The sequence below is a fragment of the Eptatretus burgeri genome, chromosome 18 (genome assembly GCF_056783735.1).
Source record: "Eptatretus burgeri isolate ZD-2024b chromosome 18, Ebu_testis_v1, whole genome shotgun sequence".
Taxonomy (NCBI): domain Eukaryota; kingdom Metazoa; phylum Chordata; class Myxini; order Myxiniformes; family Myxinidae; genus Eptatretus; species Eptatretus burgeri.
The window spans coordinates 9,127,817-9,140,427 of NC_140978.1; the positions used below are offsets into that span (position 1 = coordinate 9,127,817).

The following is a 12,611-nucleotide window of genomic DNA, read 5'->3' on the forward strand; positions in this document are numbered from 1 at the left end:
ATGCCGAGACCTTGCCGATGCACTGGATAGACAGATTCAAAGTGAGGTGGGGAATCGGCAAGGTCAAGAGGTGCGGCGAATCAGGCAGCGTGGATTCGCCGATACTGTCTGGATGTGATGCGCCGATACAGTCTTTCGGTGGAGGATTGCCCAGACAACATCATGGAATACAATGACCGGTTTGAGTCCTTTCTCATGTACCAGATGCCCAAGAGTTTGAGGCAGTCAAACATAACAGATTACTTCGCGAAGGAGTAAAGGATCAATCGAGCTTAGTGTTGAAGTCCGATCATGGTTTTATCTTGGCTTGTTTTGTACATTACCGCACTCACTCACACATAGGCATTGAGTGGTAATCATCACCACGATGACTGTGTGCCATGTAATTTGTCACCATACCATCACCGATGGTATATGAGTTGTCTTACAGTTGTTCATTATCTTTACTTTTGATAAACTGATTCATGAATTCCATCTTTGCTTGATCACTTTCCAACTCACCAATGAACCCCCACCTATGCCCCGAGGATTGTGTTTTCCTTTTGGTACAATAGCCGGCTCTCACACATACGTGTCCAGGCCACGCGCGACTTCATCCTTCACCCCACAGTCATCATGAATGTTCGCATACGCGTAAGTCGTCACATTTCTAAGTCGTCACTTTTTTCTCGGTCCCGATGATGACGACTTACGCCTCGTCTACTGTATATATATATATATATATATATATATATATATATATATATATATATATATATATATATATATATATATATATATATATATATATATATATTGTTAACTTTGAGGAATAAAACAAATAGACAGGTGACTTGCAAATGGAAGAAAAGAGAAGACAAGACAGCAAGGTGAGCAGACAGGTTTATTTATTTATTTTTGTATCTTTGTTTGCAGAGTCAAGGTTCATGGAAAAGCTATAACATCGGAACACTGTGGGGATCAGGACGCAACAGAGCAAAAGCAACAGTGGAGAAGGGGGTGGGGGAACACCAAATTCAAGGTTGAAGGAAAAAATGGAGGGAGACTTGGACAACAATGAGTGGTGGAGGAGAACACATGGAATCTCGGTCTCAGTAAAATAGAACATTTACGACCAACACTTTGTTCCCTGCATTGTCATTTAATCGCTAACTGGCTGGACGTCACGGAACTCAGAGAGTTTCAGTTTTGATCCCATTACTTGTGTGGGATGTTTGAGATGGGGAATGGGTACGAGGGGGTTTGGTGAACGGTGATACTCATACTTTGTGATTAAGTGGTTGCAGGTCATTGGTTTCACCATTTTTGCATACATAATATGTAAATGTATAATCAAGATTTTTTTAAACATCAATCGAGTTATATTTGTGCTTCTTGTGTATGAAGTCAGTGCAGAGTCAAAAAAAATTCTTGTTTCTGAATTGTTGCACCTTGTGTGGTTGCAAGCAACCAATTTGTGACTAATTTTGAACAAAACTTGTTTTAATTATTTTAATTTTTGCCCCTTCACCAGTCATCACAATAAAATGCATAGAATACGGTTGGTGGATCCCCTGGCGGGAATCTTCTTCTTCACCCTCTTGCTTATCTTTCCTGTGGATCAACAATACATTTACCATCGGCTCGGTAACTTCAGTCAAAGTAACGTGTCTGCATGCTCGGTGAACAAGACCGATCCAGTGTACATCAGAGAACAGGTATTCCATTGAACCTTGGGCTGTTGTATGCAGAAGAAAAGGAAAATCGTACAAGTTTTACTAAGTACTTAGATGGAGGATAAGATCTAAAGAGAGTTGTCAAAATGATCCCAAAGAGCTGAAAGCTTGTTAGTAAAAATGACCAACACTTTGTTTGGGGAGGCTTAATAAATAAAACAAAGTACTTTTGCAACCATAGATAGATAACCCTGTCCACTAAATTGGGGACACACGGGACCGAGACAGAGACAAACCTGCTCCGCACACGATGTTTACGTATGCGGTGTGAGTGTGGGCGTGCATGGACTGGTCCGGGAGGGGGGAGCTGGTCCTCGCCATGCCTTGCATGCTTCCCCAACCATGTTTGCAGCGCACCAGCACTTGTGCCATGAAGCTAAACCATGAACCACCATGCACCAGAGAACCATGCAGGACCAGGCAGGGACCAAAAACCACAAAGCAGGCAGGAACCGGGAAGCAGCAAAGATCACAAATCAACCACATGAACAACAAGAAGAAGAGCAATCGGAGATTGCAAAACCTCGCCAAAGACTTCTTTTGAGTGGTGTATTTTTATAGGTTTTCGGGTAAATCCAATATGGCTGCAAAACAAACCATGTGACCTATGACATCATATGTGTGACCCTTTTGTTCCTCATGGATAGGCGGTCAAATGTGTAATGTTTCACCTCAATATGGCTGCCGAATCACATGACCGATGATGTCATCAAAAAAAAATTGTGGCCCATTTTATCCCAAGGTGACCCTCAAAAATTTCATACTGATCGGATGTAGCATTCGACATATGCAATTATGATGTCATAACGAAGGCACCTATGATGTCATCAAAATACCACACTCATTCCCTATGAGTGCTTGCTATGTGCCACTTGTACACCCATGGCTTGGGGAACACTTGTGTGAAGTTTCCACTCGATTTGTGCAGCCGTTCTGGAGAAGAAGATTTTTTGTAGGTTTTAGGGTAAATCTAATATGGCTGCCAAACCATGTGACCAATGATATCATGTGTGAACCGTTTGTTCCTCATGAACAGGCGGTCATACGTGTAAAGTTTTGCCTCAATCTGTTCAGCCACTTCAGAGAAGAAGACTTTTTCATGTTAAAAAAAAAAAAAATTCAGGCTTGCCAATACATAATTAATTTTTTTCTGTGGACCATTTTATCTCTAGATGACCCTCAAAAATGTTCATACTGATCGGACGTGGCATTCTGCATATGCAATTATGATGCCATAACGAGGGCACCGACGACGTCACAAAAAAAACACTCATTCCCCATGAGGAGTACTTGCTGTGTGCCAAGTTTCAATTTTTTCCTTGGTGTGGTTTCAGAGAAAGAGGTCTAAAGTTTTTCCGTTTTTCCAATATGACTGCCATACCACGTGACCTTTGACATCATAATTATTTAAACAATCTACATGAGTCGTTACACCAATGGTGAAAATTTCGTTTCAATCCGACAAGCAGTTGCGGAGAAAAACACGAAAGTTCTGTGTGGACAAACACACACACAGACAAACAAATGGACCCAAATGCAATACCCTCTCCGAATCCTTCGGCGGGGGTAATAACGACCACAGACAAATTACTCCCCAGGTCTGATCGTATTCACCTTTCCCACCTCCGCTGTGGACACCACCCACAACTTTTACAATGCAAACATACTCGACGACACTACTGATGACACCTGCAACCTTTGCTAGGCCGCTCCACACACAATAAAACACATCATGGAACACTGCACAGTCCTGGCTCCACAAATGAAGAGCACAACATCTTAGATGTGAGGGATCTCTAGGTCACTCCCGGGAGACCAATTGGCAACAAAAACCACCAATGCGGTTTTCGCACTTTTATAATGTCCCGCGGGGCATATCGGACGTCAGTGGAAAGTACCCATTGACCAGTGCAGCTTGTCAGACGAAGACTTATGGGCTGTGCTGATTGGCTGAAAAGCTGGGTAACTTCCACACCAGGACAGTCCGATGACCTTGAGCCCACCAGATGTCCATATATGGGCAGGCTTCCGGTGAGTTTCATGTCCTCACGCTGACCCCACATTCGAGCTTGCCAATTGGATGCGAACTAGAGGAGAATCCATCTCGGACAGATAATTACATGGGAGGTTGAAGAATGTAGGAGGGGGGGAGGGTTAAAGGAGGGGTGTAGATACAAGTACTGGGGTGGGAGTGTGGTGGGGGGGGCAAGATCTCTCTAACCATACACTCGACACTCTTTATCTCTCACAGGAATGACATCACACTCTCTCGCATTTTCAATGAACTAACTATTCTAATCTATCCCCCATTTTACCCCTGAGACCAGATCCATAACAATACCAATATTTATTGTCAATCATAATCCATATATACATATACAACCCCCCTCCCCTCTGCCCTCCTACCTGCCCTTACACCCCCCCCCCAACCCCCTTTTCTATGTACCAGTCCGACTCCTGATGCATGATTGGAATCCATCATCACAAATGTCAGTCAAAAGGTCATAGTGGTAATGTCAGTTGTAGATTAATTTCAGTCAAGGAATAAAGTGTTTTTAGTGGGGCAACTGAGCTAAATATAGCATAACAATTGTGCATTTTGTGAGGAAAGCACCAAATTTGGCACACTAGTAGCCTATCATATTATGAACACATTTGGATATTGGGCCATCTCAAAATTTTTGATGGCAGTGGAAAATGGCTGCCACAGCCATCAACGGCTGAATTTGAGATGGCCCGATATCCAAATCTGTTCATAATATGATAAGCTACTAGTGTGCCAAATTTGGTGCTTTCCTCACAAAACGCACAATTGTTATGCTAAGTTGCCCCACTATTTGTATTAATCCTCTTCTTCAAATCAACAACCTGATGAAAATTGATGGTGAAGTGTGATGAAAATATGTTCTGATATATTATTTAATACCTGTGCACACACGTATATTATTACAGGAGATACAAGCAAAAGCATCCATCTTTGGCTTGATGTTGAACCTTGCTACCTTTGGTCCCTGCATCGTCTCTTCACTTGTCCTTGGAACGTTCAGCGACCGTTTTGGACGACGCTTCTCTCTAATCTCTCCCTGCATAGGATATGTGCTGTCTAAGTAAGACGCCCCTCTCTTTCGTGTGGTTTACGCTGTCTTGTCAACAATCCAAAAGTATTGATTCTGTTGCATTTTGTTTTGGTATGCACGATACGAGTGTAAAACAGGAGTGCATAAAAACATTGAAGCATCCAGTCACTTTCCTGTTAGCTATGCTAAATTTTTAACATTGCACAACAAAAACAAAAGTAAAATATTCATCAATCGTCTACACTCCACAGAATTATGATGATGAAAATTTACGAGACATTTTTCTCTTGCTTTGCAACAAATTAATTTACTTTGAGCCCACAACAAAGTGGCATTGAAAGGAGTGGAATCACAATCATAAATTGGTTAAAAAAAAGATTTGTTCAATCAAGTCAACAGTGAATTCTCATTTTTCAATCTGCTTCAACGGAACATCACTTTTCATATATTTACAAGTTACATTTTCTTGTCTTGCTCATCCAGGTTCATTTTTAGATCCTCGTGGAGGATCTCTAAGTCTTACCCACGTTGTTGTTCTTCATCTACTTCTTGTGGACTTTTTTGTTTCACAGCCTGCAGTTTTCATCGAAACTTCCTGAAACTTGGCATATATATGTAAAAATACCCTGCGCAGACAGTAACCATCTCCGATTTTGAAAATTCCTCCTAGAAAAAAAAGTTACGACGTCAAAATATCTCCGTTTATGGAAATCGCCAAAAAAATTATCTCCGAAACTTGGCAAGCTTTTTGAATTATGCTTGTGGGAATCGAACAGGGCATTAGCAGAGATGAATTGCCGCACATATGATACATCACTATGACGTCATATCAATTTTTATGACGTCATTCCTACTTTTGACATTTTTTGTTTCACAATCCAGAGTTTTCATCGGATCTTCGTGAAACTTGCCATGTATATGCAGAAAGCCCACGCGCAGGCAGTAACCATCTCCGATTTTGGAAATTCTTCCTAGAGAAAAAGTTGACGTCATAATATTGCCGCTAATGGAAATCGCCGATACCATTATCTCCGAAACTAGGCAAGCTGTTTGAATTTTGTTTGCGGGAATCAAGCCGGGCATTAGCACAGATGATTTATCGCAAACCTCATACATCACAATGACGTCATATACATTTTTATGACGTCATCATTAAGAGGACGAGGATCTTATCTCATTTGAGCTTGTTTTTTTAAACATAGGTCTCCCTTGCCAAGCAAGAGGGGTTCAGGTCTTTAAAAAAACCCCCGTGGTTGGGCACATCTACGGGTGGAAAGACTAAAGGCTTCTGTAAAAAAGGGGGTTAGGTTCTGCACCTGCACATAGTGTTTATCCTATGCCTTCAATAAACATGATGATCTGTATAATATACAGTACTATGTTTGACTAAAATACTTTTAATTACCTTTAATATTGACAGTGAAGTGCAGATAACGACGACGATGATTATGACGGTGACAATGGCGATGATAGTGATGTTGGGGGGTGGTTATGGAGAGATGAGGGGCTGTTCCTCTCTTCTTCAGGGACAGGTTCAGGATCCTCATTTGATCACCATGATTCGGATGAGTAACCTTTGCCTGTAATCAGTGGAGGTGAGCGTGGAGATGTCGAGACGGTAGTGGTGGTGGTGGTGTCTGTCCGGAGCAGTGATGTTTGCGATGGTGGTGGTTCTTTTAATAAAACCAATGATTGGGGACTGCTTCATTTTCTTTTGTGGATCTCTCTGAACATCTTTGAAGGCATCACGAGGTCCCCCAGCCCTCACTTTAACTTTAAACTTTGCTCCATTAATGAATCCATCTCAACCACCATGGCTGCTGACATGATGTTGCAAAGGGTGGCCAGAGTGAGCTGCTGACATTTCACCACCTCCTTGTCCTTATTGTTTGCATCGTCATTGAAGGATTTTATGAGCTCATCCAGGTCCTCATCAGTTGATTCCTCAGAATGAGACTGTAGTAGCTCCTCCACCTCAATGGCCCGAAGGTCCTCAACCCCTCAAACTCCCACATCTACTCCGTACGAGGGACATGAGACAGAATGAGGCAGGCAGGCTTTTGTCTCCGCACTTGATGCGCCGCTAGTGGCGGGAGCTTGAACACGATGGTGGCAGATTTGAAATGGCGGGTGGCAGACTGATATGCGGCTGCGGAAAACTATGGTTACATGAAACAGTATACCGTGGTTTGGCAAAAATGTTATCCAGAATATTTAGAGTGGATACTCAAAATTGTGGTTGGAAAACCAATTGCTGTTGGTCAAGGATGTATCTATTGAGTAAACTCAATGTTTTCTTGTTATTATTATAATTATTATTGTTATTATTATTGCGCTTGCACTGTTATTAATGCTTCATTTATTTTGATTGTGCTAACCATGTGATGTGTGCAACATTAATGTGGAACTCTTTACAGTCATAGTTGTGTTGAGCAAAGTGAGTTGATTGCTTTGTTCCGTATTTACAGATGATTTTAGTAAGATCAAAGAAAATGCATGCACATAAATGAAACAAAACGACCAAAGATGCTTAATTCTAAGTTGCTGCCATGGTTACTGATCGGGAGGGCAATGGAAAACCACCCAATGTAATCCTTTCTAAGGAGAATAGTCATGATTTGCATAAACCATTGAGAGAAACCTCAATTGCTTTACATCCTCAGTAAGGGGTTAGTACACCAGTGGTTCACTTTACCTGGGGGTTTAAGTGTGTTGTCCTTGTGGTTAAGGGGTGTAAACTTGTGCTCGGGCCAGCATCAAGGACACCATGGCCAAATTAATTCAGGACATAAGGGTGTGTCAATAAAAGGTTAACCGCTACAAATGACTTCTGTACTTTTAGTCATTACCTTAATTTTATTTTATATTTTTGCAGGAGTGATCAATAATCTTTGGAGAAGTCATTCCAGCATAACCAAAGAATTCTACGGAAAAAAAAATGACGTTTTTTATGGAGCAGAGTAAACATTGTCAAGTGGTATTTTGAGACCAAATCAATTGCTTCCATCCAGTCGAGGTTCTGTACCGAATATGGAGTGCATCCCACAAACGAGCCAAGCAAGCCAGCCATTTGGAAACTTGTGAAAAAGTTCAAAAGTGAAGGGACAATTCTCAACATTAATAAGGGAAGGTCCGGTCACCCAAGAAGTGTACGGTGTGAAGGAAACATGGAACGAGTTCATGAGTCAGTCATGTAAAGTCCGAAGAAATCGCATCGACAAAGATAGGCTGAACTGGATCTCACTCCCAGCAGTATCAGAAGAATAATGAAACAAGATTTTAACCTCTTTCCTTACCACATCACAACAGCCCATAAATTGCTCGATGGGGATAAAGCAGCACGAGTCGCTGTGTGTGAGATGCTGCAGCAGAATATTGAGGCAAAGTGGCAAACCCAAACTGGATTCACGATGTGTGGTTTAGTGACGAGGCACACTTTCACGTCAATGTTGCTGTCAATTCACACAACATTTTCTGGGGAAGTCACCGCCCAAATGAGGTTGAAGAGAAGTCACTTCAGGGTCGGAAAGTTACTGCTTTTGTGGCTGTCAGCTTCAGAGGTGTGTTTGGGCCGTATTGATTTCAAGACAAAAACGGAAGAATGGTTACCATCAATCAAGAATGATACCCGTCGATTGTCGACGCATTTTACGAAGACTTGAAGCAATCGATGAGCACTGCAGCCCTCCGGCGACAGTGGTTCATGCAAGACGGTGCTACCCCGCATACAGCCAATGAAACAATTGCCTTTCTGCATCAAAAAATTGGACAACGAGTTCTCAGTTTGCGTATGGAAAATGAATTGTTTCCACATAGCCACGACCACAATCCACTGGATTTTTTTCCTCTGGGGAGCTTGTCAGGATAACGTCTACAAGGAACACCCCAGATCTGAAGACAGCAGTTGAGGTTTATGTGCAGGCAGTAACCATTAAAACTTGCAGAAACATCATTGAGAACTTCACAATTTGTGTGAATGCATGTTGTGTGCGTGGGGGTGCTCACATTGAACACCTCAACCATAAGCGCATCAACACGAGTTTCATTTCTCCATGATTTGGTTTTAATTCTCCGAGTTAATTTTTCGTTTTATTACTCAATGTTTTGGTTAATAAAGTTTTGAAGTGGTTAACCTTTAATTGACACACCCTGGAATCGTTGATTACCTTGAGGTTGTAATTTTTTTTTTTCTGAGCAGCATCGCTAGTGTGTAAGGCAACAGCAATCTTATTACCTCTGCCACCGAAGGTGGACGGAGCTTGTTTTCACCCGTCTTTCTATTTTTCTGTGAGCAGGATATCTCTAAAAGTTATGGACGGTTTCTGAGAAAGTTGGTGGACATGTTCGGGGTGTGACATCGGTGAATAGATTCGATTTTAGTAAAAATGTGGATCCTGATACGAGACTTTTTTGAATTACCATCCGCCACCGAAGGCCGATGGAGGTTATGTTTGCACCCCTGTCTGTCTGTCTCTCTCTCTCTGTTTGTTTGTCTGTGAGCAGGATATCTCAAAAAGTTGTGGACTGATTCGGACGAAATTTGGTGGACAGGTTGGGTATGTGAAACGGATGAATTGATTGGATTTTGGTGAAGATCCGGATACTAGAATTTTAAAAGTAATTCTTCACCATTGAGTGATCGGGCCAAAGACTATATATAGCACAATATCTAAAAAGTTGTGGATGGATTCGAACGACACATGGTAGACAGGTTTGATTGTGTGACAAGGAAGAATTGATTTGATTATGATGAAGATCCGAATCCGGATGCAAGAATTTTTTTATTTTTAAGTGATTCTTCGCCATTGAGAGATGTAGCCAAAAACGATATGTAACATATTTCAGAATGTTGTGCACGGATTATGACAAAACCTGGTGGATGAGTTGAGGAGCTGACAAGAATAAGCCAATTCAATTCTGGTCCAGGTCTGGATGCAGATCCGGCCTATCAGGAGGATAAAAACGTAAACTGTTCAGCCTAGCAGAGGTATGCGCTCTGTCGAGTGCTGTTCTAGTTTGAGTACTTCATTCATTTGGGTGTTACTCTTGTATATATATATATATATATATATATATATATATATATATATATATATATATATATATATATATATTTGCTTCCCACTTTCCTCATCATACACTTCATTTACTTTTTCTATGCAAACCCTCATGACCATCTTCATTTTTCTTAAAATACTGTATGCTCCTCAATTGTGGAACTTGCTGCCTCTTAAGATTTACACAGCATCATCAATTAAGGGCTACAGCGCCCTCCTAAAACCACATCCGTTTACCATTTCTGTTTCTTAAATTTCACTTTTTTATCCTTTCCTTCTTTGTGAAGTGCCTGAAGATTTTGCTTCTCAATGAAAAGTGCTATACTTTATAACAAATTGATCGATTCATTAACCTCACTAATAATAACCTTTTCTTTGCTTTTCAGCATCGTGTCACTGGTTGTGGTTTGGTACAGCCTACCGTTAGAAGTCATCATCATCGGTAGGATAGTTGAGGGCATCTCTGGAGGAATACCTATCCTTCTGGCCAGCAGTTTTGCATACATCGTGGATACAGTACCATCAGGCACACTGAGCCTTCGCCTCGCTCTTATTGATATGATCATCGGACTTTGTGGGGGGACAGGTGGTCTCGTCTCTGGCTATTTGTTGGAAGCAGTGGGTTATGCATCTGTGTACCTCTGCTCCGTTGGATTATATCTGCTCTGCACCTTTTACGTTTTGTTTGTGCTCAAGGACAGCAATCCACAGGCAACTTTAAAAGTAAGCATAATTGGATGACCACATTCACTTTGGATTGCACCCATCTTATTAGAAAGATTATCATTATGGTCTTTGTCACACTGCAGAATGAACGTAGCGAAGGTGAACCCTGTTGCTTTATCAAGGGGTCAACACTAACCCTAATCCACGGCTAAATAAATCCTCTGCACTTCCATGTTTAAAAAAAACAAAAACAATTTCGGTGTGACTTAATGATTTTTTTTAATCATAGTCGAACATAAACGGAACTGCTAAATTTCAAAGTTAAGTTTTTTTCATGGTGAAAGCGAGATAGTAACAACTTGGCAAATAGATTCAGCAGTCTTTGGTTCCTGTTGACTCGGGAAATTGCATGGGTTCTTACTTTGTTATCAACCAAATACTTTTGGAACGTTGTTAAAAGGGTTTCTTGATGAACCCAAATGCAAATGATTACAAATTACCACTAGTGTGTACAAATGACATTTTCTTCAATTTCCACACACACAATATGTGTGATACATTTCCCTCCCCTTCTCTCCTCTCCTCCTCACTTAATTTCCCTTTTATCCTCCGCTCCTCCCCAATACCATCCTCCTTCCTTCTATTATTTTCCTGTTTCTCCCCCTCTCCCCCCTTCAATGCCCCCCGCACCTTCCATATGTAATATAGACATAACCTTTACTAGTACAGTAGTTGGAACTCAATAAGTTAATGGATATAAATCCTGGGGTAATTGCAGGCCATTGGTGTATGTACTGTAAATAAATGCTATTACAGGCAAAGTTTACTCATCCGAATCATGTTGATTTACCAAATCTGTAACCACTGGCATAAGGAACTAAATGTAAAAACACATGCCTTGCTGGCTTTGTCGTCAAGTCTACAAGCATTTTCATTCTATTTATATATGCTCTTTGTCACCTCCACCACTGAAGGTGGGTGGAGGTTATGTTTTCACCTCTGTCTGTCTGTCTCTGTGAGCAGGCCATCTCAAAAAGCTGTTAATGGATTCGGACAAAATTTGGTGGACAGGTTGGATGTGTGACAAGGAGGAACTGATTTCTATTTTGGTGAAGATCTGAATCCAGATACGAGAATTATTTAATTTTTCAGTGATTCTTCACCATTGAGAGATTGGGCCAAAAACAATATAGAGCATGATATCTCAAAAAGTTGTGGATGGGTTATGACAAAGTTAGGTGACAAGAAGAAGCAGATTCAATTTTGGTTCAGGGCCAGATCCAGATTTGGCCCATCGGTGGGATAAAAAAATGTAAACTGTTCAGCCTGGTGAAGGTATGCGCTCTATCGAGTACCGTTGTAGTTTTATTTGAAATCGAAGTCTCCAAAATAATTTTTTATTTATTCAAAGTTATAAGTCAAATTACTCTGACTTGTCATTTGGCATTTATTTAAATGGCACATTCTCATCAATAGATAACTTGAGTACACTCTCGACGAGCCTTCGGCCCCAACTTAATGAGAAAACGGCATTGGGAGGAGAGAGTTTTCATTTTGACTGATGAGCATGCAAACTTCGAGTACACCCTACACGCACTATAATACTGCTTGGCTCGCAGCTGCGATTAAACATTTACGGCATCCTTTGTATCGTGAAAATGACTACAATATGATATATTTTAAGGGTTGCAATAAAAGGCAAGGCTTTTGGTGAAAGATACAACGTTAAGATTGTCTTAAGAAGCTTGTAATAATTATATCCAATATGGACTGCCCTACTCATACAGGAACGTGTGGTGAACCAGAAATGTGATACTTTACGACGAGTGAACAATCCCGAGACGACTGAAGCGAAAAAGGGATTTTACACTCAGGTGCTTCAAACGTACAATGCTTATCGCAACTTGTTTTCTCAAGGTAAAGTTATATTTTCTGTTCGATACATTGTCAGTTACTTGTTTGATGTTTCTTCAGATTGCCCAGTTTTCCTCATTTTCAATGTTCAGTCTGTTTTATCATTCCTTAACCTATTGAGATTTCTGAAAAATATTGAAAATTAAACTTATCCAGAATACTTCATTTAAGTTATCCACAGC

General features: G+C 40.9%; 1 protein-coding gene across 7 annotated transcripts in view; it reads left to right on the plus strand.

Annotated features, from left to right (window-relative positions):
- LOC147008553 (lysosomal proton-coupled steroid conjugate and bile acid symporter SLC46A3-like) overlaps window positions 1-12,611 on the plus strand; it is a 67,431-nt gene that overhangs the window by 31,375 nt on the left and 23,445 nt on the right. For 4 of the 7 annotated variants that reach the window (XM_085863983.1, XM_085863984.1, XM_085863982.1 and 1 more), the window contains exons 2-5: window positions 1,514-1,697; window positions 4,668-4,822; window positions 10,236-10,572; window positions 12,285-12,432. In XM_085863983.1, coding sequence (XP_085720109.1) covers window positions 1,527-1,697; window positions 4,668-4,822; window positions 10,236-10,572; window positions 12,285-12,432 — 811 coding nt within the window. In that variant the 5' untranslated portion in view covers window positions 1,514-1,526. The remainder of the gene's footprint in view (window positions 1-1,513; window positions 1,698-4,667; window positions 4,823-10,235; window positions 10,573-12,284; window positions 12,433-12,611) is intronic. The other 3 variants (XM_085863981.1, XM_085863985.1, XM_085863986.1) reach the window with 3 other exon arrangements.